This window comes from Lotus japonicus, chromosome 2, assembly GCF_012489685.1.
Source record: "Lotus japonicus ecotype B-129 chromosome 2, LjGifu_v1.2".
NCBI classification, from domain to species: domain Eukaryota; kingdom Viridiplantae; phylum Streptophyta; class Magnoliopsida; order Fabales; family Fabaceae; genus Lotus; species Lotus japonicus.
The window spans coordinates 91,291,558-91,312,903 of NC_080042.1; the positions used below are offsets into that span (position 1 = coordinate 91,291,558).

The following is a 21,346-nucleotide window of genomic DNA, read 5'->3' on the forward strand; positions in this document are numbered from 1 at the left end:
GGATTCTGATGAGAGGTCGTATGAGTTCCAGGAGTAGGGTAGTATCTTTTGCAAGGAGGAGTGTGAGAGAGCGAAAGGATAATAGAGGTCCAAACTTATTAAAGGTATAGTAGACCTTAAGTCTGAGAATTCTTGTCCTAAGTGGATAAAACCTGGAGACTGTCAGACTTTGGATAGTAAGCTAAGGATTTGATTGACATAGGAGTGACAAGGTTAAGAACGGAAAGTTCTAGCCTTGAGTTGCAGACTGAAGGTTGTTATTTGTGAGAGAGTCACCAAGAACCTAAGGGCAAACGAGACCTAGAGGATAACTTAGAAAATGTTATGTGAGGGAATGGCACTCCCGAGTTCCTCTGACACCAAGTTTCGAGGACGAAACTTTCTTTTTGGGGGGTAGTATTGTAAGACCCAAGTTTTAAGCTTAGAATAAGTGGAAGAGACTTCCATTTACGATTAGGCTTGATGTATCGCGAAGGAAAAACCTGAACAAGAGTTTATCGGATGAAATAAATTTATGAAGGAGAAAGTTCAGGAAAAGTCTAAGGATTGTATCAAAATCGATAAAAAGGTATAGCACGATCGATTCGCTTAAACCTAGGATAAAAACCTTAGGAAAAGACTATGTTCCACCCTTGGAACACTATAGTAATAAAATTTCCAACAATCTTCCACCCTTGGAACACTGTAGGAATTTAGTCCAAAAATCTTCAGAGAAATGTTAGAACTTCTCTTTTTCCATATATCACAATCGTTTCGAGGCGAAACTCTAGGATCTACGAACGTCCGATTCCAATCATCGGAAGTTTGCCGAAACTGAAACCCTGGTATTTCAAAACCCTAGAATCACCCGACAATGAAGACTTTTTCTATTCGGAGCTTCAAACGAAGATTCCACACGCGTAGGCCCACTCTAATCGACGTTCCAAATCTTTCTTCAGAAGGAAGTTTCTGCATCCGAGGTCAAAATCAAAAAGTGCATAAAGTGCATTTTAAGCCAGTAAACATTAAAAACAAGCCTCGAAAACCAAAAATCATACTGATATTTCTTTGAAGAATTAGAAGATTCAGCGGGAAGAATATCGTGTCTAAAATACGTTGGAATCAGTAGGAAAAATCGGAATCGCGAAATAATCATTTTCTCGCGTTTTCAATTTCCTATATATAGGACTTCAGAAACTAAGAAAAAATCACACCTTCATTTTCTTTCTTCTTCTTCTGCAGACCACGTTCTCTGGTCTTTCTTTTCTTTTTCTTTTCATTTTCTTTGTTGGTTGTGGGTGAGCTTGAGGGAGAAAGGAGGAAGAGTTTTTTTCCGGTTCTTGCCTGATCGTCGTTCTGTTCGTTGCTACGCGTAGGCCTCGAGGTACTGATGTTATTTCTTTCTTCTGATCTTAAATTTCGTCGCTTTTTGTTATGTCTTTCTGTGCTCCAAGTTTTGAGCTTTTTGTAAAACTGTCCAAATAGGTTGATTTTAGTGTCTAAATATATTCTCTTCGTACCCAAGAGTACTTCTAGCGGATTACATTTTGCCGAATGTCGCCGAAATGCTGTCGGAATTCATTTATGTAGGAAATACCCATTTTTGGCTAAAGTTCCGTCCTTTGGGCTTAAAACTCTCGACTGAGCTTAGCGTTAGTAGGATTAGTCGTCATAATCGTCGTTGGTGTCGACCCCATCTAATTTGTTTTTCGAAATTCTGATTTTGAGTTTCCGAGCTAAAAATATTGACCAAAATACCCCTGTGACAGTTTTCGATCCGATAATTTTTCTGAGAGTTTCCCTGGCCTAGATATCGCCTAAGAATACCTAGGAATCGATTTAGATCGAAGGGAAAGTTCGGGAACCCTATTTTACATAGTGGCCGAAACCTATTGCTTAGGGTACCGTGTCCAAAAATAATTTTTGGGTCTCTATGACCTGAGCCATTGCGTAGCTCTTTCAATTGTCGAAATTTTGGCGCCGGTTTCGTGTCATTCTGAGTTCTGTAGCTCGAGTTATGCTCGTTTTAGCGAACGAAGTCTCCGTTGTCAATTTGTGCCTAAATAGGAACTCTGAAGCTTTAGAGGCTTTCTTTACGATTTCGATTAGTATTAGTAGATCGTGTTGCTCCTAGTGAAGCTTGTGTTGATGATTGTGTTTTATTTGTTCTAGGTTCGCAATTTCCATGCCCAACTTCTACTCACGAAGGTAAGGGTAACTCGGTTTTAGCGTGTCCTTGAGTCTTGCCTGCTTTTATCGCACTGCATGCGTTTGAGATGAAGATGTTTATATTGATTGGCATTGGATTATGATTATTATGCTTGCAATGTTGTATGCTTGCTTATATTGACTGTTTCTGAGGCTTGTGCCAAATGTTTTCTGAAGGCTTCGGCCGAGTAAACTTATTGAGACGTGTGTCTCCGTTTTCTGAGAGGCTTCGACCGTTTACTGGTTTCTGTCATTAAACTGAGTTGGTATGCAATTGAATTGAGTTATGTTCGTTGATAATAGGAATAACATGTGGTTACTCCGAATTAATCATTGGTTTGGGGATTGTTGTTGACTGACTTGGCATATAGGCTTTGGTCCTTAAGTGGCGATGAGGTGGGTGTGGTCCCACGTGATTGTCCCGTCTTTCGAGGCGTTATAAAGTGGCAATGAGGTGGGTGTGGTCCCGCGGGATTGTCCCATCTTTCGAGATGTTCTAAAGTGGCGATGAGGTGGGTGTGGTCCCACGCGATTGTCCCGTCCGGAGTGGCGTTAAGTGGCAATGAGGTGGGTGTGGTCCCGCGTGATTGTCCCGTCTTGAGAGACGTTGCTGATCGATCCATTTTGGTAGAAGCATATAGTTGCATTATAGGGAACTAACACCTAACCCTATGTTGTTGGATTTTAGTTATTAGTTTATTGATATCTGATTTGATGTTATATGTTAGGTTGTCGATATTTGAATTGATGTTATATGTTAGGTTGTCGATATCTGAATTGATGTTATATAGTTGATATATGAGTTTAGTTATGTTGTTGGTTTATTTACCATGATAGGTAGTTAAATTTGAATAGCATGATTTTCTCTTTCTTACATGGTAATTGTATGGAGTTAACCCTTTCTATTTGCTACTTGTTGTTTGGGCGCTTAACGCTATTAGGCGATGGAGAGCCTTCCGCTGAAGCTTAGCTGTTCAAGTTGGAGACCGTGATCGTGGGCGGTCGAGTAGAGGTGGATGAAGCAGTTGCTTCTTCCTTTTGCTGGACTATGTCTGAGTTTCTTTCCCCCCATCTGAAAACTCTGTTGTTTAAACTTTATCTCCGCCACTGTTCCAGTGAGCGTACTTATTTTGGAAACCTGCTTACGATATTGTATGACACTATTATTATATGTCGGGAACGGGTTGTTGAATAAAGTCTATGTTAAGTATTCAATTATGTTCAGTTGTTTCGAAAAGGAAAAAAAAAAATATATATTGTGTTTTCTCAGGATTACGAAATAGTCCTTAGACTTATTAGGTTACTAATGTGACTCCTCGGTTGAGAAATTGGGGCGTTACATTAGGCATTATTTTTGCAATGTTTTCAAAATTATGGTTATAAAAGAAAACTGAAAATTAAAATGTAATAAATTAGACCACAATAATTAAGGTGAGTTATGATTGAATGTTGTGACAAAAAAGTAGATTGGTTTTTTTTTCTTGGAGGGAAAATGGATAACTTTGGAGGTGCCATGTGTCATAGATTTCTAGAAGAAAACCTTCTTTTCATATGATGCAATCAATTTTAGGATTGATGGTTATTAAAAATAGGAAAACATTTATAATTTATGTACAAACTTTATGATTTTGACCGAATTAACAATGGCTGTTTAAATTAAAAAAAAAACAATAGTTTTTTTTAAATAGAAATTTTTTTAAAATTATTTGAATGAATTTTTTTAATATACTTGTATTGCAAATCATCTTTTCTTTGGTATTATTTTAAAAGCTGTGTTTTATTTTTTTTGCAAATAAATAGTGTTAAACATGGGGTTGAACTTATAATTTTGCACTATTTATTTATACTGTTAAAACATCATGAGATTTTTATTTTAACAGCTGTATTGTGGTTATTTTGTATAAAAAAAAGCTGGGTTAATATATATAGATTTGATGTAAAAAAAATTAATAACAAAGAATCTGGGTTTTTTATGTTAGGCATGTGTTTCATTCCTAAATTTTTTTTTTGAATCTGTATTGTTTAATAAAAAAATAAAAAAATAATTTTCAATCCGTATTGTTTAATTTTTTGAATGTTAGGCATGTGCTTTGTAATTGTTTCTATTTTATGTTTATCAAAGAAAACAGAAAATTAAATTAGATAACAATAATTATGTGAGTCATGTGGTTTTATGTTGGAAAAAAAAAAGGAAGGATTTTTTTTTCTTGGAGGGAAACTGGAAGAATTTGAGGGTGCCATGTGGCATAGGCTTCTAGAAGGAAACATTATTTTCATATATATATAGATATAGATGCAACCCTCAAACCCAAACAACCAAATTCACCATCTTTGAACCACCTTCCTCTCAATTGACCTATCTCTGCAAGCCACCTCGAGCACCACCACCCCGTAGCTGAACACATCAATTTAAACTTTAAAGTTCTCACTGACAACACAGTCCTAGTCTCAATGTCCCTATGAATCATCCTCTACTCCGCTCTTGATGAAGGTAAACTAACACAAAAGCGCCCTATAGCAATGTTAACCATGTGCTCAGATCAGCTACTCCATTCGTTCCTTATTAACTGTTCACTTTGAAGAAAAAAAATTTGTGCCTATATATCTGTCCACTTAGAGTTTCAAGAGTTTTTTAATTGATGTTTTTCTAAGAAATGCCCTTACAGAAACAATAAATGAAGAAAGATAAAATACATTTTAAAGGGTGAAATAGAAAAACATTGTACTCATTGATGTTTTTTAATTGATGTTCCCATTTTTCTTTGTATCTTGATTTTCATGTATTGGGTTGAAGTACTCATTGTACTTCTATGCAATACAAATTTGGCTTATCAAAAAAAAAAAAAACTTAGCTCGGTGGATGGATAATGACATATCCATAACATTTTAAATCTCATTGCATCATTTAATTAAAATAAAAAAAACCATTAGTTTAAGAAAGACTTCAAGAGATGAATTCCCTCCACCTGAGGTGGGGCTCGTCGCCTCTAGGTGGGGAAACAAGCAGGTCACATCAGGCCAGGGCGGGAAAAACGAACGGGTCGCAGGCGGGTTGGGCTAACAAACTGAGTAGGTCGGTGCCGTGTTAGGGTGGGAAAATTAGTCAGGTCAGGACCAAAGTAGGGCGAGTTGACATTGAGAAGATCAGACCAGCCAGCGCTACAGTAAGTAGGTCAATGTCGGGCCGTGTAGGCCAGGTGGGTTAGACCAAATTGGCGCCATGTCGGTCGGGTCTGTTGTCGTCAAATTTAATAATTTTTGTATACATTTTGATTTCACGAATGGAAAGAGAGATCGATTCCAAGTCCTTGAGTAATAGTAGGTAGAAAGAAAAGTCGACATTAACATTCACTAAAGCACCCACAAGAGACGCACGTGCCATCCCACATGCATTGTTGAACGGTGCTGGTGTGCAAATTCCGCTGACTCGTAACGGAGAGTTGACAGCAAAATTTCATCATTTCCGCTTCATCTTCTCTTCTCTCCGTCGGTGACGCACATTCGATTGCTCCCCAAATTGTGCAGATCTGCGGCGGAGCTACCATTTATTCTGATCGATCTTCTTCTTCGTCCACACACTGGATCTGAGATGCCGGTGGCTGCTTCCGCTATATACTTCCTCAACCTCCGCGGAGATGTTCTCATCAATCGCCTCTATCGAGACGATGTCGGGTAACACATCTCTCTCCCCCTCTCTCTCTCTGAAGATCCTCAGTGATGAATTGAAATGAACCGCTGTTTGCACTCTCAATCACGACGTAACCTAATTTGATTTTATTTCTAAATATTTGTGAGCTCGAATTCTGGAATTTAAGCATGTTTGAACCAAAGCCTGTGTTTCAACTTCGAACAATTTTTTGGCCGTATGCAGAATATTTCACTCGTAATGCAGCTAGGACTTGTGATTGCTGAGTTTTTGCTATTAGAATGCTTCTTCATGAAACCCTAGAACCTTTTGATTGAGCTGTTAAAATTTCATTTATGTGTACTCTAATTCATGGTTTTACAGGGGAAATATGGTTGATGCTTTTCGGACGCATATAATGCAAACCAAAGAACTCGGTACCTGTCCTGTGAAGCAGATTGGTGGCTGCTCTTTCTTTTACATGAGGATCAGCAATGTCTACATCGTCATTGTTGTCAGCAGCAATGCTAATGTAGCTTGCGCTTTCAAGTTTGTTGTTGAGGTATTCAACCTTTAACTGCCATTGCCATTATCTGATGTGTACTGCTTTAGTTCCATCCTTGCTCATATCGCTGAGAGGAAGGATCTGTTGTCTTGGTTACTTGTGCATGACTTTCTGGCTACCAATTTTGTATTTTTTATTATAATTATCATTTACTTGGGATTGCATGAATGATTGTAGTTGATCATTTGTCCCTCTTTTTGATGCAGGCTGTTGCACTTTTCAAATCATATTTTGGCGGCTCTTTTGATGAGGATGCAATCCGCAATAATTTTGTACTCATTTATGAGCTTCTAGATGGTATGTAAATTTACATGGTGATAAATTAAATCCCTATTAGTTCAACTTTTATATTTTTCTCTAAGGAAGGAATACCACCACTGGAAGTCAATGCTAAGGGCAATGTTTCCTATAACTTCAATACCTGGCATTAGTTAGAAATCCATCATTACTTAGCAGAATATTTTCTAGCAGAGTTACTATTTCTGACCAAATTTCTTCAAGTGAAGAGTTAACTATGCGAAGTGGGTGCCTAGTGCCTAAACTGGAGAGGGAGATGCAAGAGCATTACAAAATATTTATATGATTTGAATTTGGTGGAAATATGAAATACAACACACATGACGTAATTTATGAAACTGAGCTTTTAGTTAGGAAAACATAAAGAATCTTCTTGTAAACTAAGACAATTATTTATGGTGCAAAAGATCCAGGCTAATAAAGGTTAGCATACATTTTGTTTGTTGCTATTTTCATGCTTCTTGAAAACTATAAATTATGTGGTAATAATAGCTTGACCAAAATGATAGTTATATTTATATCTGCTCTTCAGAGTTTGATAGAAACTGCGATGGTTAAAATAAGTGCCAACCTAGGGCTTTGATTGTGAACTGTTATGGAGATGGTTGGTATGTTGGGCTTGTATGTGTGAAACTGCAGCTGCGCTCTTGCTTGATAACGTTTAGTAATCATCGAATGGGTTTATGATAAATGTTTACGACAAATATTTGCAGAAATCATGGACTTTGGCTATCCTCAAAATCTTTCACCGGAGATCTTAAAGCTTTATATCACTCAGGAAGGAGTCCGTTCCCCATTTTCATCAAAGGTTAGTGTGCACATGCTATTTGCAAATACCATGAAATAAGGACATAGACTTGATAGGATGCAATCATGGGTATACTGACTTGAAAAAACTAGAAAATGGAATTTTGGAGAATAAAATATATGTAATTGCATGAAGATGTTAAGATACTTAATATCATTTTTTGTTTGTTTAGTCATATACATTTCACAATATGTTTTGTCTGTTGAATATTCCATAATATTTCAATTCATATTATGATGTGTGCAATGATTGGGATACAGCCCGCAGATAGACCTGTTCCGAATGCGACTTTACAAGTTACTGGTGCTGTTGGTTGGCGGAGAGAAGGCCTTGCGTACAAAAAGAATGAGGTGAGTTTAATACTATCTTACATCCACTCTATATGATTATTGCCACATACTATTACAAGTTTACAACATTGACCTGTTGCAGGTCTTCCTAGATATCGTGGAAAGTGTAAATCTTCTTATGTCTTCAAAAGGTGGGTTGTGTATTTTGATTTTCTTCATGTTGATGTTTGCAAGATTGCCTGCTAATTGTTCCATGGTTTTAGGTGTCGTTCTGCGTTGTGATGTGACGGGGAAGATTCTTATGAAGTGCTTTCTTTCTGGAATGCCTGATTTGAAGTTGGGTTTGAATGATAAGATTGGTCTTGAGAAAGAGTCACAGATTAAATCCCGTCCTACAAAAAGGTAATTTGGACATGTTTTCCCTCCAATCGTACTTTCCTTTGACATAGTTGTTTGAAAGTATGTTTATGTTTCTCCTATCGTAGAAAATACTGGTGCTGTTCCTCCTGTATTTTTTCCTCTACTATTCTAGGAATAACGTTTCTATCATCAACATAATCTATTTTGCAGTGGTAAAACTATTGAGCTTGATGATGTCACTTTCCATCAATGTGTAAATTTGACGAGGTTCAACTCAGAGAAAACTGTTAGTTTTGTGCCACCTGATGGTGAATTTGAACTAATGAAGTGAGTTCTTGCTCTTGTATTCTATCTTGTTTTATCTAATTTCATGAATCTATACCAAGTATATCACATATTCACATGCATGCTTTGTCTGGAAAAGGGGCAGGTGGGTAGAAGGGTTTGTAATTACTCATGTTGCCCTTTGAACTAATTTTGAGTAACTTCCATAATCACTCTTTGTTGATTTTTCTACTTGGCAGTTGGCACTTGATAATCTATTTCTTAGTAGATCTCCATCATCAAGCTTTGATTTGGAAAATGGGCATCTCTATGCTATGATTTAGGTCTTCTATAAAAGGGTTTTTTTCCCAGTTCCTTCTAAGAAACTCCAATAGGCCACCAAAAACAACATTGAACTCTAACTGAATTTGATAATATTGCTTACAAGTTCTAAGTGTCCATTTCTTCACTTTCTTTTCCACTTTTCCCTACCTAGCGTCCTAGCCTAAGAATTTAACTTATATGCTGTTACAGGTATTGTCATCAAAGTCTATTTTTTGTTCTTGCAGTTTGCAGTTTCCTTGAATACTAGTTTCATTTATTTAGATGGATGATTGTGCTCTCCATTGAACAAGGAAAGTTATAGGCTAAACCATTAAGAGAGATTTGGATTTAAATGATCTTTCATTAGACATGATTCATATAAGGGTATTATGGAGTTTTTTGATCCATGGACCAACTCCACCTGGTGGGAAAATGCTATGGTTGTTATTATTTTTGTGATGCTCTCTTTGTTATTAGATTAGTTTCTTCATTTTATGATGTTTGTGGCATGCAAATGATAGTCTCCTCCTACAGTGTTAGCATGACTTCAAATCTTATTTTGTCGTTTCAACTTTCAAGAAGTCTATTTTACCATTTTGTATCACTTGGTTTTTAAAAAATTACAATAGCATCAGGTCAATTCTTAATGGTGCCATGGTTTGTCTGATGCCTGCTAAATTTATTTTATAATTATATTGGTAGGTATCGTATCACTGAAGGTGTTAATCTTCCCTTCAAAGTTTTGCCTACCATCAAGGAACTAGGCCGAACACGGATGGAAGTAAATGTTAAGGTTTGAAATTTTTCACGTTGAAGGTCATATAATTTATCTATCATCCATTTGTTTTTTTATTTATTTTTAACATGTTTTTCAGGTAAAGAGTGTCTTTGGTGCAAAGATGTTTGCACTAGGGGTTGTTGTCAAAATTCCTGTGCCAAAACAAACAGCAAAAACGAATTTCACAGTCACATCTGGCCGTGCGAAATATAATGCATCTATTGATTGTTTGGTTTGGAAGTAAGTATCTCACAATATTATGATTACTATGTGAAATAAAGGTTATGGAAAATGGGTTTCAGGTACACACTCAAAAAGGATCTTGACTCTTGAGCAAAATATTAAGTGTTTTCTGTCACACTCACGAAAGAATTGGCTCTAGTTAAACATTAAGATGTATGCTTTTACTTGGTAATTTTATATTTTGATACATGTACATCATATGTCATTTATGCGTTATTATTTTTCACTTTTAGCCTAAGAGACTTCTCTTTCGGTTATCTTCAAATGGTATTTTTATGAATGAATTGTTACTCTCCCTTTCCAGCCTTCCCCGGTTTTTCTATTGGTACTCTTGCGTTTTTCCCTTGAGTACCTTACTAATATCCAATTTCATTTTTAATTTGCAGGATAAGAAAATTTCCTGGGCAAACTGAGCCTACCTTGAGTGCAGAAGTTGAGCTTATTTCCACGATGACAGAAAAGAAATCTTGGACTAGGCCACCAATTCAGATGGAGTTTCAGGTTTGTTATCAGTTACTTTAACTAGATCCACAGTTACTTTAACTAGATCCATGAAAATTGGCTGGAACTTTCTGATCCCTGTTAAAGTATTTGTGAAAGCTTATTCATAAAAATTTAGGATATGTAATTGATCTAGCTTAGTTTAATGTCCAACTTTGATGTATATACGTTAAATAGGGAGATTTGGAGATAGGACATGTGTATTCATTATTAGTTTGATATATGCAGTTGTCTCTAGTGTACATTGTAGCATATGTGCTTCTTTTCTCTCTCAAAACAAAACAAAAACTTCTTAGCTCCCTATTTTCTTTTGGTAATCTCTGTGGATGTTGTCGCTCTGCTGTGAGCCAAACTTTTGAAGTATATATCACATTCACCTATCATGTCTTCACAAATTTCCTTTCATTTACTTACATAGTAGCTTGATCTACTTGTGTGATATTTGTTAATGCAGGTTCCCATGTTCACGGCATCTGGTTTACGTGTTCGTTTCCTGAAGGTATCACGCTCTTACTTTTTTTCCTTTTCTGCATCTGTTTAAAACTCGTTTTTATATAATTTACTCTTTTGAAGGTCTGGGAGAAGAGCGGATACAACACCGTGGAGTGGGTTCGTTATATTACAAAAGCAGGATCATATGAGATTAGGTGCTAGACACACATTGGTATTGCTGGTTTCAAGTGACAGAGATTCATTGATGGAGATTGAAGCGACCCTAAATAATTAAAGGCGCAGTTCCATCTAGTTATCCAGGTTCTGCAGAGTTTCTTATTATGGTTGAGGCGTCTTTCCTCTCATAGTGTGTTGTCAAAACGATTGTGCTTGTGAAATATCAGTTCAATATTTTTTTGTTTCCATAGCCAGTTTGTTAATGGAAACTTAAATTCATTTTCTGTCTCCCTTGTACTGTACACTTGTATTTTGTTTTAATGATTATGTTTATTGAGTTATGCATTCTGTAATTTACTTGTCACACTAATTTGCTCGTCCTTCAAAATATAAATGTGAGAGATTGCTGTGTTTATACTTATAATTTATATGGTCGCTCATTAAATTAAACTGGTGTATTTGGTGTATCTTTGAAGGGGTGAGGGATTGTTTCGTTGATCAGAGAGAAGTCCTGTTATGTGCCGCACTAAAAAATGGAGTAGATTAATTGAAAATTTTACATCAAAAAAAAAAAATATAGGGAACTAAAAATGCTGAATATTCTCTTTCGGGTTCCTTATTTTGATAGTTCCTTATGTGAATGGATACTGAATATTCCCTTTTGGATTCGTTATTTGATGGTTATAATATTTATAGTCGACTAATGCATCCAAATCTTAGAGCTTTCTCCTCCTTGAGAATTTGTACTTACCGATTATAATTTCTTTTGAAAATTATGAAATTAGTGTGAATTTGAAAATACAATCAAATTAGGATAAGTGATAGATATTTAAGTAAAGCTTAAGAAATTTTAATTTATTTTGCTTTTTATACAACCAATTTGTGTCAGTAAAAATCAGTCACAAATTGTTAGAGAACCATTTTCCAAGTGTAAAAAAAATAATTTGATAACCAAATATTGGTATTGATACCAATTTTAAATGGTTTTGACTGCTATAAAACCACGTACATAACAAAATTTGGAAGTTTTCATGTGAAATAATTTCACTTTTAAATAAACATTAAAGAAGTATCCTATTTGGTTTGTTTTTATCCATGCTTGATGAGAGAGTTGTCCTGATTTAGCTTTCCCAATCATTAATAATAGAGTAAAGTACACTCACTCCTCTCAAGGTTTTTTAGAATTACACTCCACCCCATTCTTGTCTAAAATCTACACCCCACCCCATTTTATATAGATGCAAATTTAGTGACGAAAAATATTCTTCATTAATAATTAGTTATTATTTAAATTGTTAATCAATAATTTCAAAAAATATTTTCAATATAATCCAATAAATTTAAAAATGAAAACATCACAGTCCTCCTCATTCTCTCAATCGCGGTCTTCCTTCGTAAATTCACAATGCAAATTCTGCAATAGCACACCCGACCGGTTTACAAACCATATCTCGAACATAGGGAAACATGCTTGTGTTTTCATATTTGGTAATAATTCAATTTTAATCAAAATAATCTCTTTATACCTCAAATTTTGAAAATTGGATTGTAGACCCAAAAAGCAAGACAAATGGGTGAAGAAAATAGAGAAACAAAATTAAGAAATATGAAGTGGATCGGAGGTTATTAGAACCCAACGATGCGGTGGAGCACCGTTTTTAACAAAATCCAACGACATCTTAAACCAACAGAGCGTTCGCTCGCAACTTAAATGGGGTGAAGTTCACAAGAAGTAGTTGAACATGTAGCTTTGGGAATGTGCGATTCACGTTCTGTGGTTCAGGTCGCAACAAAACTTTGATGCATGGTGGTGCCATGAGGTTTCACATTCTGGGACAGTGACCGTCGTGTTAAAGGGAGCAAAGGCTTGGTGGTGACCGTTTGTGGTGAGAAATATGATTTGGAGACAGATGAGACGTGGACTTAACAGACAGAGTGGATTGTTTTTTTAAATTTAATTAAGTAAAATTATTTTCATAAATTAATGTATGATAGTGTATATGCATTAAACTTATTTAAATTTTAACTAATTAGTAATTATATTTTATTAGTGACGAATTTGTTTTCATCACTAAATTTTGTCTTTATAAAAAATGGGATGGAGTGTAGATATAAAAAAAGAATGGGGTGGAGTGTCATTCTTACAAATCTTGAGGGGTGAGTGTATTTTACTCTTAATAATATTATACTCACATATTGATCATAATTTATTTTTATAAATATGAATTAAAATGCACATTCATATTAAACCCTAAATTGGTGAGTGAAATGTGAAAAGGCAGTACATACGACTGACGCGAGTGAGTGTATTGGATGCTTCTGTGAGTCTTCTCTCGCGTCGCATGGGTTGATCATTCATGACTTAAAGCTGCATAGACTTTCCCAGTTTCTGTGTAAAAGAGAACGAACGAACGGACGGTCCTTCACCTGCTGCGAGTCTGCGACGTCGTTTTCTTCGTCTTCACATCGACTGATGGGGTTATTGAAAAAGATCCTTGGAATTCTAGGGTTAGCAAAGGACGACGACCACGAACACAATTCCAAGGATGACTCCGACGACGCTCATCCTCGTCCCACGCCGACGCCGTATCGCGTCCACGAGACTGGCCAACCTCGCAGGGGCTTCGCCGTCTCTGCCGAGGTTGTCGTCGATCGCCCCCAGCTCGGTCCCGTTCTCGCCCCTTCACCTTCCGGCGACGGCGGCGTTCAGGTCCTCCCTTTCTCATCATTTCAATTGGGATTTGGATTGATAACATTTGATGCTATTTGTATTATAACTTTAACTGAGAGGATTTAGGTAGGTTGCTGATGGTTACTGTATTCTACTAGATTTAGTTCATCTATGACTATGTGTAATGCGCTATCTATTTACCTGATCAACCACATTTCAAAATTGTTAACCATTAGCAACGCACCCAACTGAAAAAGGCTATAGCAGTTTAGTGTATACCAAGGTGCCTCAATTTTTGTTATAGTATATGCATATATGAATGTTAAACTGCTCTGCCTCAAAACATCAAAGTTTAAAGAAAAAGGCTTAAATACTTATGGAATATCGTCAATCAACCTCTTATAGATTCAAGCCTTCCTCTTCAACTCTTTCACTACTATCACATTTCTAGATATTTTCCTCACCATCATCCTCTTTAAACAACCTTTTTCAGTATGACCCTAAATGTTAACTTTTTAGGGCATTTTTGGATTTTACACTAAACTGGATGCTATGGAGCAACTAGGAGCTAGCAGGGGCTGCTGCACATTGCTATCCCTGGTGTGATTAGTATTTTTTGAATTGGAAATATTTTAACCAAAGAGTCCTTTGGTTTTATACCATTATTTGAATTAAAGCTAAAGCAATGGTGGAAAAAACAATATAATCAAACGTTAGGCCTTACTGTTTCACTTTCACCTGCTAACATTTGTTTGTCTACAACTCTTCATTGCTAATATTTTGTGTTTCAGTGCATTGCAATTGCATGACAACTCTTTCAATTTTGTGATTTGGATGCTTCTTTTTTTAACTTGCACCTTGTCTTTTTTTAGCATTGTCAATCAAGTTATGGGAGCTGCTTGGTTAGATCATGTTTCCTTTGCCAATTATTTTACTGCTAACAGGTCATTCACATTTCTCGGTTCTTGTCCTTTTCTTGATCAGGGTCTGAGGTGGTACGCTAAGCGCCTTAGGATAGATCAAGATGGAGATGTAGCTGATACGTTCCTTGAAGAGGTTTCTTCAGGGAGATCGGCAGTGGCAGCTGGTCATCATAAAAAAGCTGCAAGGTTTAAATTGAAGGATGGCACTAGGCCAGTCAAAGTGAAACAACAGGTGCTATCAGATGGGAAAGTTCAGCACCGTGTGGAGCACCAGGGCAGATTGCAGTTGGTATGAACAATCATTTCAGAAATTGGTCTGGTCATTGAGTCTTTGGGCTTTGTCGTTTACTTGTGCACGGTTGGAACCTGCAGTTAAAACACTAGTATTATTATAACTGAGCATTACTTGATGGTTCCTTTTTATTCTTTGGTTGGCTTACACTAGCTCTGAAAGTTTGTCTGGGAATTGCTGCATTTAGTGAAAGTATGTTAGTGTAATTTAAGCATGTCTCAAGATGTTACCCTAATTGAGCAACAGAATCTAATGTCTAAGCTATATCACGGAAACTTTCTAGATTTCTGGTCTAGTGGTAGAATTCGTTTCTGGTAGACATTGAATGATGTATAAAAGGGAATAGGGTGATCAGGACCATACGAAGATCTGAACTTTAACTTAGTAGATGTTGATGAAGTGAAGTTTTAGGTGAGGCATGAGAGTTTCCTGTGAGCAATGGAATGTTGGACGTGTGATTCTACTAACTGATTCTAGTAAATGAAGTTTCAGAAAATTTTGTCAGATTGGTATTAGAGTTCGTTTGGATCTCTGTTCCTGTTAGAAATAATGACGTTTTGCTTCACTTAACATACTATTTGGTTTTGGTGTTTTTTTTTTGGGGGTTCAAAACTCAGTTAATAAGAATCATGTTTCACATTCGAAATCATAGTTAATTTTGAAGTATGAGATGATACTTTTCCGTTTTCATTTCTTCTGTTAACTACTACAGTTACAAAGTTACCCCACATTTGTCTATCATAAACACTCTTCAACCATTACTAGCAATGTCCTTTTTAATAATTTTATTTCTAAAAGTATTTTATTCTATTCAAATTACATTCATTTTTTTCTTTCAAACTTATACACATCATTTTCAAATGTAAATTCATTCTTTTAAACTTTCATTCAAAAAAAAAAAAACTTCACTATAAAACATGATTTTTATCCAATATAACTTTATCCCACCTTAATCCAATTTGACTCTTACCCTCCTTTAGCTGGTCATGAAAAGAGACATTGGACCAGTAAACCTGTCTGGGACATGTTACATACTGTAATGTGTAATATGGTTGAACCCGCAATACATGTCAAACTTCATAATTGTTTTATTTCCTCACCGTTTTTTTAACTCTGTTAACAAATTTATAGGCAGTATTATGCACAGAAGATAAAGAGGTAGGGGAAATGGAGTTCCCATGTTTAAGAGTCCCCACGCATGCTTTGGTTTCACAATTTGCTCAGAATTTAGTGCACTTATTCTTAGAATTTAGGCATTTTAACTTATAATTAGAAGTGATTCTATAGCATTTCACTATGAAACAAAAGTGACACATCACATAATATGCTAGTATTTATGAAATCCATAGAGGTCAGCACTCCTTGAAGGAAAAGCCAGTCAATGTGGCCATAGGCTTTTAACGTGTCCAGTTTGAGTGCTGTCATTTCTTTCTTTTTTTCTTCTTTCTCCACCACTGAAAGCCTTTTAAAGCAATCAGGGAAAGCACTTTGGGAAGGAAAAATGTTAGTGTAAAGCTGTACTTAACTGTTTCTTATTGCTGGTTTCACATAGACAAAGAAAGAAATGTGATGAATGATGCTTCAAGAAGATAAAATAAGGGAATGTGATGAATGATGCTTCAAGAAGATAAAATAAGGGAAGGAATTAGTGGCTCTTATTATACTAATTATAGCTGTTCTGTGCAGCAGTCTATTAAGATTGATGACATATGTTTTTATAGTCTTAAATGCAGAAATGGAGAATTGAGTTACATCAGTATTTCTGTGCTGTTTCATTTGACATCAGCCTTTATTCATGGGTATTGTAGGATGTTAACAAATTATTTTCTCCATTATCCTCACATGAATTTCATATTGAGATTCTATACTCAGACTCAGATGCTATGTTGTTGGATTTATGAACCCACCTAATTTGAAAGCACAGATTCGGTGACCGTACTTGGGCCTTTTGATGATTCAAGAGGCAGAAAATCCTGTCAAAGATATGATTGGTTCTCTTTCAATCTTCATAGACAAAATTAGTAAGGCAAATGTACCTTACCTTATCTAAATAATAAATGTGCGAATTTTCAAAAGCACTAAGAATCAATAATCTTATCATAAACAGCTATTCCAAATGCTAAATAGACACTGATGGGACAAGACCCCTTCCCGAATAGGTTTACAACTAGAAGTAGACACATGTCAACTAGCACTCCAAAGTCCAAACTGTGTGCTACATGATACAACCAATGCCAAAATTATTTAATCATTGTATTCAAGGGGACAATAGTAGCTCTATACATGTGAAGAGAATTTCCTCTGCAATTTCATGCACCTGTTATTCCTCAAGGTTACTGATAGTAAGTTAGTAACTATCAAAACCAAGGGAGTGGAGTCTGTAACAACTTCTACACAAAGATTTAGGTGCTGATTTTCTGCTCATTGATGCTTGTTGAGGCCTGCATCATCAAGTAACACATTCAAATTCATTCTCAAACATAAAAAATAAAAAATAAAAAACAATTTTTCACATTTAGCAATCTACAGAGTAAGGCAACAAGAGATTAGTGTACAAACCTCAACTAATGTTACAAAACTGCAAACTGCACATTTGACAGATCCTGCTCCATATTGGTACATGAGTAGCATCTTACAGTTCCCACAGTGGACATGTGCCACCTGATTTGCTGTTATAAATCATAACCATTTAGCTCACTAAAGAACACAACACACACACACACAAAATCTGAAGCTCATTAGGCCAGTTAATAGCTGAATACCTTCCAAAGCTAGGTTCACCGTGTGACAACAAGAGCATTGAACACTTGTGGCGCCGCGGATGTACATGATCAAAGTGTGACAGCCTCCACAAACTAACTGGGCCATTTCTGTGCCTGTTCACATAAATGTTGGTCATCTTTTTGCTTCATTGCAAAGAATGCCTCATGGGTAGCAAGTTGAAGTTTGAAGTAAACTACAGATTGGATGGGGATTTAGGGAGAAAAACTGCATCATACCAGGAGGTGGAACTGCTGTGACTGCATTGCAAACAGCACAGCACACAGTGGTGGCTCCAACTGGATATAGCAGAAGGTTTCTACACCCGGAACAGACAAGTTGACTCTGTGCACCTGATCAGCAAGGAAAGTTTTGACACAAGTTATTAAATGACCACATGATCTTAAAAAATTCTCAATAAAATAGTATTCAAATGTTGTATCTGTCCCCCTCAAAATTTGTATATTACTTCTTCCAATTAGACATTGTTAATTTTGATTAATGTGTTATATTTTCGGTCTATTTATTTTTCTTGTTCTGTCAGTGGCTCTAGCGTTTGTCCTGTCCTTAATACAGGTCCAATTTACAAATGACAAGTCTGATCAGTTGAGAAACTGGACTAGAATGAACAACTGCACTTAAAGAAATGGACATTTAACTAGAATTCTGATATCTCCAATCCACACATTCCAGATAAATCATGAATCTCAGAGGAATTTCACTGAACACATATTCATACTGAACCCATCATGTCTCCCTTTTTATAGCTAAGGGGAAAGTGAAATAAACTTCTCTCTTGGAACTGGAAATATTCTGAATAGTTATTGATAATTAAATGATGTGTATTACACATAACTTGGAAGTACAATGCATAGGTAAATGTCCAAATCTATCTCAAACATTAGATAAGTGTCCTAGTCTATCTCAACAATAGGTTTCCTAGTCCACTCAAACACTATCTACAAAATTAATCTTACTTCAAACATATCTCAAATCTAATCTTATCTTATCATAACAAAACACATCTAATATCTCAACATTGATCTCTTTCCTTCTTGGTAAATTTGGTATTTCCAACTTTTATCAGTGAATCTATCTAATGGACTTGGTCTTCAAAATAACTTTCCCCTCCCTCCATCCCCTCATGGTAGCAAAATTGAACATTGTACATTTTCAATCAACCGAAAAAAACAGTGTTCAATCATTTCAACACCATGCAGTGAGTGATGAGATAAATAACATGAATAAGTAAGCAAGGTACCATTTGGCGCATGTGTGTATAGAGCTGGGGGTGTTGTTGGGTAGGGGGCAAGTGGAACTGGCATTGTAGAAAATGTTATCTTTTTCTTCCAAACTCTATTTGCAGAAAAGAACTCTTTTTCCCATTTTAACAACTCCTGCAAAATAGTTGAATGGTTTAAGTGATCTTGTTAATCATGAATCATGATGGTGGAATAAAAATAAGTGAAAGTTGAACTACAGTTTGCCTTGCCATGAACATACAAGTTAAATAAATCAAGAAGCAGAGTGAAATGAAATGACAAACTTTGTTCCTTTTAGGAAGCCATGCATGAAGGTAGGAAGAAAGATCCAAGGAAAAGAGAGGTGTTAAGGTGCTATGCTATCATCAGAAACTCAACTCAGTTGAATATTGTGGAAGTGGGGCAAGCACAGGCCCTTGACAAGCTGTTAAACATGAAGTAGAGAGAGAGGGAATATAGCAAAAGAGGGTGTGTTCTTCAAGCTCACAAGGAAAATGGGTATTGGACATCCATTTTGGCAGTAGACAGCTATATATGTTAGGAAGAGGAAAATAAAGAAAGAAAAGAGAAAAATTTCTATATACCAATATGTGTCTATGGATATACCTTATAAAATATAGTAAACCAAAATTATAGTGGATAGAAGCTATTTTTTTAGTTGTCATGGAAATTAGTTGAACTAAGTCAACAGGACAAAAAAAAATTAAGCTTATAAAAATGAATGAATGATAAATAGATTTTAAACTAATTTTTTTTTGTGTGTTACAAAACTAATTTAAGCATTGCCAAACACACTACATTTTTAAAAGAAAAGTTTGGGAAAAGATGTTAAGCTTGATTCTATTTATCTCCAATTTAATAGTAAACGAAAGTTCCATGGTTTGATTCTGTGGTTTCCGTGGGTGATTCTGTTGGCGGCATGTCTATCGAGACAAGGTAGACTGGTCCAACGTCTCTCCCCATCTCTCTTTTTAAAGCTCCATCAATATCATTTAGGGATGGCAATGGGTAGGGTCTGGGTAGGGTATTATAGTACCCATCTTCATACCCGCGTTTTCAAAAATTACCCGTACCCGTCCCCATACCTGCGTGGGTAACAACTTGAATGCCCGTCCCCGTACCCTCTGGGTACCTATTTGCCCATACCCGTGCCCATTACCCGCAATTTAGCTAACCAAAATATATTTTTCACTATTTTTGTTAATAGAAAACAAAAATACAACTACAATTTAGATTTATAATATAGCCCTTAGTTGTAGATTAATAACTTACAAATTTTAAAAATAAGTGGGAGTAAATTAGTGATGATTATGAATACCTTAAATACTCACCTACTTTTTTAAAAAAGAGTAAGTTTGAAAGGTATTGCTTAAGTTAATTTGTTATATAATAATAATAATAATAATAATAATAATAATAATAATAATAATAATAATAATAATAATAATAATAATAATAATATTATGTGTGTGCGGGTATGGGGCGGGTTGGGTACTATAATACCCATGCCTGCACCCATACCCGCTACTTTTTGCGGGTAATTACCCATACCCAACCCCATACCCATCTAGCGGGTTTTTACTCTACCCATAATGAGTATTTTTTGCGGGTACCCTATGGGTCCTAGACCCATTGCCATCCCTTACTGCATATTAAACTCTCTCCTTTCATTTTCTTGTTACAGTTTTTATGGTACATGATCATGCATCCACGTTAATTAAACAAGGCAATCAGGACCGTCCAAATTGTAGTTATGCATGCAACTCCAGTTTCAGCTTTGAATAGCCCACATTTCCAAGCTGAAAATTTTGTAAATTTCAAATCTGAACAAAACAACTTAAATTATGTATAAACCAATTTCTTTGGGCATGAGTGATTCCTCTCACTATAAGGATTAATGAGTAAAGTAAATCATCATATTATTGGTTATGTTGTTTTTATCGACTCACACAAGTTTTTCTCTTATTATAGTAATAAAAAACACTCTTTACTTGAAAAATTGTTTTTATTTTGTTTAGAAAAAAAGTGTATAGGCGTTTTTTCATGTAAAAAAAAGTGTATAAACTTCTTTTCCAATTGTGAAAATCTCATTTTGGCATTTAACAAGACACATCTGGCATTTTTTTTTGAACATAGCCCTCACATTAATGCTAGTTAACATTTTTTGACATAGGGACTAATGTGACCGATAATTGACAACATTAGAAACTACAACAGTCATTTTTCTTAATTTATGAAAGAACCAACTAGTGCCTCACATTTCAGGATCACATATTGAACTTGTCTCTAACTTCTTGCTTTGTTTTTTTTTCTTGACCTACCTAGTAATAAATAAATTTCTGGACTCTGCACTTTGGGCTAGGCCCATTAAAAATTTGAAAATTATATGAATATTTGACCCAAAAAAAAAGAAAATTATATGAATAATTTATTGGCAGTGTGTAAGCAGGCGCTAACAGCAAGAGTCAGTTATTGATAGAGCTGGCACTGGTTAACGAACTAACTAACTAACTAACTGCAAGATTGTCAGTTAGCGAGTTTGTTATTCACACTATAACTAACTAACTAACTGACTCACTATGAATCA

At 35.7% G+C, this 21,346-nt stretch overlaps 3 protein-coding genes across 5 annotated transcripts; 2 read left to right on the forward strand and 1 right to left on the reverse strand.

The window, feature by feature from the left end:
• The first annotated feature begins 5,549 nt into the window (after nucleotides 1-5,549).
• Nucleotides 5,550-11,204, forward strand: LOC130740967 (AP-2 complex subunit mu). Its single transcript, XM_057593705.1, has 13 exons — nucleotides 5,550-5,859; nucleotides 6,197-6,374; nucleotides 6,584-6,674; nucleotides 7,388-7,482; nucleotides 7,743-7,832; nucleotides 7,915-7,963; nucleotides 8,036-8,174; nucleotides 8,343-8,459; nucleotides 9,423-9,513; nucleotides 9,596-9,738; nucleotides 10,128-10,242; nucleotides 10,697-10,741; nucleotides 10,816-11,204. Exons 1-13 carry the CDS (start codon nucleotides 5,777-5,779, stop codon nucleotides 10,894-10,896), a joined length of 1,317 nt encoding a protein of 438 aa, XP_057449688.1. The 5' UTR covers nucleotides 5,550-5,776; the 3' UTR covers nucleotides 10,897-11,204.
• Nucleotides 11,205-13,107: 1,903 nt separating this feature from the next.
• On the forward strand, nucleotides 13,108-15,021 carry LOC130740968 (uncharacterized). The gene is made up of 2 exons (XM_057593706.1): nucleotides 13,108-13,561; nucleotides 14,507-15,021. Exons 1-2 carry the CDS (start codon nucleotides 13,325-13,327, stop codon nucleotides 14,738-14,740), a joined length of 471 nt encoding a protein of 156 aa, XP_057449689.1. The 5' UTR covers nucleotides 13,108-13,324; the 3' UTR covers nucleotides 14,741-15,021.
• Nucleotides 15,022-16,725: 1,704 nt separating this feature from the next.
• LOC130740969 (protein LOL1-like) lies at nucleotides 16,726-19,305 on the reverse strand. Of its 3 annotated transcripts, none has more exons than XM_057593708.1 (6): nucleotides 19,044-19,305; nucleotides 18,759-18,894; nucleotides 17,737-17,850; nucleotides 17,500-17,613; nucleotides 17,297-17,406; nucleotides 16,726-17,178 (listed from the first exon to the last, which is right to left on the reverse strand). In XM_057593708.1, the coding sequence occupies exons 2-6, from the start codon at nucleotides 18,820-18,822 to the stop codon at nucleotides 17,140-17,142; spliced, it is 441 nt and encodes a 146-aa protein (XP_057449691.1). In that variant the 5' UTR covers nucleotides 18,823-18,894; nucleotides 19,044-19,305; the 3' UTR covers nucleotides 16,726-17,139. The 3 variants fall into 3 exon arrangements, with proteins under 3 accessions (XP_057449691.1, XP_057449692.1, XP_057449690.1); XM_057593709.1 differs by having other exon boundaries at nucleotides 19,138-19,304; XM_057593707.1 differs by having other exon boundaries at nucleotides 19,001-19,304.
• Nucleotides 19,306-21,346: the final 2,041 nt, after the last annotated feature.

Coding starts and splice junctions, on each gene's coding strand:
- LOC130740967 (XM_057593705.1), top strand. CDS start 5,777: ATGCCGGTGGCTGCTTCCGCTATATACTTCCTCAACCTCCGCGGAGAT. Junction 9,739..10,127: donor ATTGATTGTTTGGTTTGGAA/GTAAGTATCTCA, acceptor TTTAATTTGCAG/GATAAGAAAATTTCCTGGGC. Junction 10,742..10,815: donor TACGTGTTCGTTTCCTGAAG/GTATCACGCTCT, acceptor ACTCTTTTGAAG/GTCTGGGAGAAGAGCGGATA.
- LOC130740969 (XM_057593708.1), bottom strand. CDS start 18,822: ATGCCAGTTCCACTTGCCCCCTACCCAACAACACCCCCAGCTCTATAC. Junction 17,851..18,758: donor ATACACACATGCGCCAAATG/GTACCTTGCTTA, acceptor CTTGCTGATCAG/GTGCACAGAGTCAACTTGTC. Junction 17,407..17,499: donor GGTGAACCTAGCTTTGGAAG/GTATTCAGCTAT, acceptor GATTTATAACAG/CAAATCAGGTGGCACATGTC.
- LOC130740968 (XM_057593706.1), top strand. CDS start 13,325: ATGGGGTTATTGAAAAAGATCCTTGGAATTCTAGGGTTAGCAAAGGAC. Junction 13,562..14,506: donor CCGGCGACGGCGGCGTTCAG/GTCCTCCCTTTC, acceptor TTTCTTGATCAG/GGTCTGAGGTGGTACGCTAA.